The 6,824-nt window shown below is 38.2% G+C and overlaps 1 protein-coding gene across 4 annotated transcripts in view; it reads left to right on the forward strand.

Annotated features, from left to right (window-relative positions):
* The first annotated feature begins 6 nt into the window (after nucleotides 1-6).
* RAPGEF2 (Rap guanine nucleotide exchange factor 2) overlaps nucleotides 7-6,824 on the forward strand; it is a 222,615-nt gene continuing 215,797 nt past the window's right edge. For all 4 annotated transcript variants that reach the window (XM_023532718.1, XM_023532719.1, XM_011363687.1 and 1 more), the window contains exon 1: nucleotides 7-159. In XM_023532718.1, coding sequence (XP_023388486.1) covers nucleotides 91-159 — 69 coding nt within the window. In that variant the 5' untranslated portion in view covers nucleotides 7-90. The remainder of the gene's footprint in view (nucleotides 160-6,824) is intronic.

Genomic DNA, 6,824 nt, shown 5'->3' on the forward strand with positions numbered 1-6,824 from the left:
GGAGCGCGCAGGGCGGAGGCAGCGGCTGCGCTGGGCCGGGAGGAGGCGGACGAGGGCGCCGAGCGGCCCCGACCGGGCCCGCGGGGGGAGATGGCGTCCTACGTGGATAACAGCTTCCGCCAGGCGGTGATGAAGAACCCCGCGGAGAGGACCTCCCAGGTGAGACCCGTCGGGACCTGGCGCGATTTGTGCCGCACAGACTGTGTGTGCCCTCCCCTATCTCCGCCTCCTCAACCCCTTCCTGACACAGTTCGCCCCGAGCACCCCACCTCTCCCAGTAGGATCCCCAACTTCCAGTGGCATCCCATCTCCATCTTTTTCTCTGGCTATCCTGGGCTTATTTTTTTCCTCTCCTGGATATTCTTTTCGCCGCCTTTCTCATCATTGACCTTCTCTCTATGTGCCCAGCAGAGGAGGGAAATTTCTGATTAGCTTATCCCTTTCCCCAGCCGCACACCGAACCCTCTGAATCTCGGGAGTGGGGTGTCACCTCTCTGTAATCAGCTACTCCTGCCACCCTGGCTGCAAGCCCCTTTCCTCTCAAAGGTGTGGCCCCTTCTACCTTTTAGAGTTCGGTGGTGTTTGAAAAGGTATTGGAGGAAACTTGTATGGCTCCGGGAAAGGCAGATTTCTGCTGGCCTTCTAAAGTAAAAAAACATTGAGACGTTCGTATATTTACTATTTTGCTCTTTTGAAAAAGGGATGCAGCTTTCCAATGAAAGGGGTAAAAGTCGAATAGCTAGGTTAGAGCTTTTAGTGTACATTGCAGACATAAGTGCAGAGCAGGCAGATTTGAATGCCCCCCTCCCTCTCAAGGGCATCCTGCGGATTCCTTTGGTGTTGCACAACCGTGTCAAAACTAGATAAGTTTGTTAACCTTTATACGTTCGTTTACCTTCAGGTCTGTTTCTCTCTTTAACTGGAGGAATTGCTGCTGGTGTTGGATTTGGTCGTCCCAGTTGGACTAGAGAGGGGGAAATTTTATAAAAATGTGGTGGTTTGATATTTTTGCTTTTAGTTGCTGACTGGATAATGACGCATATTCCTAAGCGTTGGGATGGTGACTACAGGAAATCTTGCTGCCAACCCTCTTAAGACAAATAAGCTCTCCTGATCCTTGGGACCATCAGACATTTAGGATCTAATGCACGAAAGAGTTGCCGGGCTTGTTAGGTGTTGGATGCCATCTGTTCAAATCCAAGTGCTCTCCTTCTCTGACATTGATTGTTATTATTTAATGTGGGGAGAACAGAATAAAGTAGAATCTTCCATTGGCTGTCTTTGGACAAGGCCCAACAATGGCACCTGGTACTGTTTCTGATTTTTCATTTTTCTTGATGGAGCAGTCGCATCTGGGGAATCATAGATCATACATATTTACCAAACGTGTGGAAGACAGGTGATAATTTTACAAGAACGTTCATTGTACAGTGTCTCCAGAAAGTTCCTATTCTAAAGGATTAATTTATCAAAAGTAAGGAATGTCCTGCTTCAGTCTTGTCCTTGGCTGTCATTGCACTACTTCTCAAGTGCCTTCCTTACGTACTGTTTGTTTTAAAATTGTCCATTGAGTCAGCCTTCTGCATCTGAAAATGCATGTTCCCAGTGTCAGTGTGATGGAAAAACAAATTTCAATGAAATATTTCAATTTTTGAAGTGCCAAGTGAAATTGCTCATGCTGAGAATATTAGAACCTAGCAAGACAGGTCAGAAAATGATGTCAGAGGCCTTTAGTGGAAATTAGAGAGTGAGGAAAGTGGTGCCTTTGGTGGATTAATAGAATAGCAATGACTGGAAACCTACGATGGGATGGGGGAGGGGCCCGCCAAACAAGACTGGAAGAGACAAAACCTTCACTGTGACAGCGTGTGGATTGTGCCAAATAAATGAACTGTTAAACTTTCCTGTTCCCGTGCCAGTTGTGCAGAAGAGAGTAAAAACTGACCCAGCATAGAACTTGGCTTGAGTCATAAATGGGCCAGTTACTACTAACGCCACATGATGAAAGCTTCATTGACAGTCTAAAAGCAGCACATTTCCCCCCACCAAACCTTCATAGAAAAGGTAAACAGAGAAAGCTACCAAACATTTTGTACATTCTTAAGTGTCAGCCCTATTAACTTTGATGTTCACTTGGTTATTACTAATGCAAACCTTCACGTTTATTATCGTTTTAAAGAGAAAGGTTTAAATGTGAATGTTTTCCATCTTCACCTGGCCTGTCAAAAATAATCTGAAAGTTTGAAATTTACTCAAGTAAAAGTAAAAAATGTCTTGGTAGAAGGTGCTTTTTATATAGAGTGCTGCGTTAATATAAGAGCTGGAAGTTTTTCTGTACTATCTTTTTCATGAATGCTTGGGAATTAGAATTTTGTAATATAAGAAAAGCAAACATTAAATAAGCTTGATATGAACAGAAGGATGTGAACTAGGAAAATTTTGCTGTCGTGCTTCCTTCTGTTTCTTAGGATAGACTTGGTAAAGAAGTTTGTGTGATTCTTATTACAGGGAAAAGGAAGGTGCTTTAAAAGAAAAGAATACAGGAATATATAGACATATTTTTTGTTTAGTTTCTCCTCCTCCTCCTCCTCCTCCTCCTCCTCCTCCTCCTTCTCCTGCTCCCGCCCCCCCTTCCTCGCTCCTCCTTTCTTTTTCCTTTCTCCTTCTCCTCCTTTTACTGCACCAGCCCAGTTTCTCTACCAAACTCTATGAAGGCATAGTTTTGTATTTAGGTCAGTCAGTTGCCTAGAAGTAATTGTGATGCTAGTGTAACCTAAGAAGTTAGCCAGAAGAGAATCTGGGAGTGGGGACAACCCCAGTGTAAACACAGGGACTTTGAAAATTAGGAAGCTTTTCATGCACACCTGGAAAATGGGAACCCATTTTGTTTAGGCATGTCATTAGAGAGGAGGAATGGTAAGGGGAAATATCATTGTCACCTGAATTTTTAGCTAAATCATGCATATTCGGGGCTGTCACTATTTCACTTGATATTCTGAGAGGAGGAAAAACGTGGTCTTTAATCCAATATGTGTCCCATATTGTGTGTCTGGAAACCTGGCTAAGCTCTAGTCAATGGGGCACTGTGTTCTAAATAACAAACGCTCTTGAAAATAATGAACACTAAACGTTCTATTGACATTTTTCAGTGCACCTCTGTTGAAAAACAGGACTCTTAAGTAATTGCTTTATTAAACTATTTGGGTTTATGTCTTTAATCACTTAAATGGGAAGCTTGGTCACCAAAGCAATTTAGTGAAATAAAACACGTAAATAAATTACAAACAGCTTTATCCCCCAAGGCTTTAAACAATGAAATGATTTTTCTAAACCATTTTATTAACTTGTTGAGTTCAGACCCTTTGAAATTGCTTGTATAGAGTGGTTAAATGCATAATGTTTTTAGTTTTTCAGGTGAAACATCTATTGTAGAATTGTTTCCTCTGCTTTAAAGACCTAATTTAATTGTGCTTTTAGCTAGTTGTGAAAGTTATTTTCTAAAATGGTAAGTGTAAAATGCCCCACGATATCCCTTTCTAGTTAAAAACATTACATTGTTCTTCCCTGTTGAAAAAAAGATTCTTTTCGCTGTTGCACCTTTTGATTTAGTTGCTAATTCGTGAATTTGTCATCTGAGAGTTCATACAGTGTAAGACAGTTCTTTGCAAAGTCACAGTAGAATACATCTCGAGTCATAATGAGAGGGCTGCAAAATACCTTTAGCCTAGAAAACTTCAAATTATGAGAATCTGCACAAAAGAGTAGCTTTTGTAGATATTTAACTTTCAAATCTAGTAGAATTGTGTCTAATATCGTTTTCTATTTGAGTTTCTTTTGATCATTTTTTCTGAGCAGTTTCATATTTTCATTTGACAATTTATACATTGAATATTTTAGCTCATTTTTGGGCCCTAGTAATGCACATTCGCTTTTTAAGTAGTTTTTGTTCATAAAACACAAGTAAATGATCTGTGTGCAGTTTTGAAAAGCATGTCTCACAAAGTAATGCCTGTTTAGCTACAAGTATTTAGCTTTCATAACAATATTTGAATTTGTAGATTAAAAAACATTTATAACAAATACTCATTTCAAACCATATTAGCATGTGACTTTGAACAAATGAGGACTTAAATTTATGATAAAAAATTTATGATAAAAAAATTAACATTCTTTTGCAATACTGGTGGAAACTTAGTTGCCTTCAAATAACCTTTTAAACATTTAGTAATTAACAGTTCCATAATTAGCTTTGCATATCTTGGCTGAGGTTCAGAATGAGTCTCTCAAACTGCAGGGCTGTATGTAGAGCCTGGATTAACGCAGCCCTTCCCAGACCTTGGGCTTTTACAGAACAGTTAAAAAATAAAATAAAAAAAGAAAGAGAACTACCGGGTTGCCAACTTGTTGCCAATGTTTCCTCTCAAGAGGAAACTTTAAAAAAAAAAAGCTATGCCCTCCGATCACTGTTTTATTAACGGTTTTGCCATTTAATAAGAAAGATAGGCTCTACTATCACTTCAAAGCTCAGTTCCTGAAATCAAATTTTCTTTGCTTCATATGAAAACTCATTGTATCGTCGTCTTCTTTTTTAAAATTTTACTGTTGACCTGAAGAAAACGATCTGAGTGGATTTTGGGGTGAGTTAAATGATCACAGTAAGGTCTGCTATTGGTGATACTTGAAATTCAAGTCATGTGAAGTAATCTTACATAGAGTAATAGTCGAATATGCCTCAAATACAAATTAACTCTGAAGTAAAGATAAAATAACCTTTTACAAACGCAAAGACTGTGCTGCTTTTTGACTCATTTGAAAACTTACTTTTTTTCACACGTGTTTATTTTGTAAGTTTTATAGGTAGTAAAAAGGAATTGTAATGACCCAAAGTAACTTCAATCTAAAGAGATATAGAAATGTGGACACTGGTGATAGTTCCTTGATACCTGTGTTTTATGGACTATTCCTTCTTTTTACCCCATTTTTGGTAGCAGTTTCCTCATCTGTAAAATAAGGATAATAGCTTCCTGAGGTTGTTTTGGGGATTAAGTGAAAGAAAGAACATTTATTATTTAGTGCAATGTCTAATCATAGTTCTCATCACAGTGCATTTTAATGAAATGCCTATTATTTCTCAAGCCTTGGGAATTCAAAGATGAATGAGACATATGTCTCTCAAGTAATTCATCAATCTCTTGTATCCTGTAAGTAGGATGTGATTCATCAGTGCTGTAACAGTTGTCTTCTGCCAACACTGAAGAGGCTGTGGACTTCCCAGGGGAATGTGTATTGAGTCCTGGGGGGAAGTAGGAATTCACCCACCAATGGAATAGGAGACATGAAGGATATTACGGACTGACCCATTATTATGTAAGTAGCACACGTGATTGTAAGGAAATATACGTAGACCTTTGTTCAGTGTACTTGGAGCCAAGGGAGTGAGTGGGGGATGGGGAGTGACTCCACTGGAGTGTAGAAGCTTGTGGTTTGGAGGAGCGTGAGAGCAGCTCAAGGGTTATATTAAAGGCTGATGCCTGTTCTTCAGGCTTGAGATGGTTGAAGCCTGAGTTACACAATGGAAATGGACTAGAAATGTCCATCTACTAGACTCTGCTGGACAAGCTGACCGAATGTGTACACATTTTTTTCAGCTACTCATTGTGGCAAACTGTGCTCACCACTACATCGTGGCAAATGACAATAACGGACATTTCCTAGTTCATAGGGAGGAAAAAACCCCAAGTTGCTGAATATAATTTTCTTGATTTTTAAGAATTTTTTTTCCTTACACTATTTTTCCTTAAACTTTAATATCCTATACGTAGATTTTGGAATTTAATATGAAATGTCTGATTTATCATATTATTATGCTAAATACATTGGATTTTCTTAGCCTGTAATGATAATGTGATATCAAAGCATTCCATACTTCAGAAGAGTTGAGGAATGTCTGAATTTAAGCAGGCAAAAGTGCATTTATTTATATAAAAATTCACAGTCGACTTGAGATGACACCATGTAATGATGGTAGTGTGACTTTGAGAACAGTTCTGTATTCCCCTGTGCTATTTTTTGTTTAGATAGATTAATTAATGTTAAATGAGAAAGGAAAAGCAATTTGTAGTACATATAATTGGTCTTTTGTAGCTTTGTCAGAGCTTAAATATATATATAGTTAGTAAAAATATATTCAGTGGTTATAATGTCAGCCTTTGTGGGGAGAAAAATAAGCTGATTGCCACATTATTTTGGTTTAGGATTTTTATCTTTTCAGGAAAACACCTCTTTTCTCACATGCTAATTAACCACTACTTACTGAATTGTATTAAGTATGTGTTTCTTAGTGTTTTCAGGTGTTTTCCTTTTCTTCAATCTGTGAACAGATTTGTCTTTGGTGTGGTGTTGGGGTTAGTTTTTGTGGAGTGGAAAGTTTAGTCATTGCATTTTTAAAAAATTTTGGTGATTTTTCTTTAACTTTATACATCCAAAAAGTGTTATTTAAACATACAATTAATATTAAAAAAATTAATGTGCTATTTTACATGTTTTCATACTAAGTCTTAAACTCCTGTGTGTATTTATACTTATAGCCCATAGCAATTTGGACTAGCTGCTCTTCAAGTGCCTAATGGCTACACGTGGTTAGTAGCTACCATATTGCACGGTGCAGAGCCGAACTATCATCACTCAGCTATGTCTATTATAGCCTTCCATTGATATGTGAGAAAACAGAAATAATGACAACTACCATCTGTATATCACATTACAATCTAAGAAATTTTTTTGTATTTTATCTTCTAAGATTCAAAATAACAACCTATGGGGGT

Source organism: Pteropus vampyrus, unplaced genomic scaffold (genome assembly GCF_000151845.1).
Source record: "Pteropus vampyrus isolate Shadow unplaced genomic scaffold, Pvam_2.0 Scaffold88, whole genome shotgun sequence".
NCBI lineage: Eukaryota > Metazoa > Chordata > Mammalia > Chiroptera > Pteropodidae > Pteropus > Pteropus vampyrus.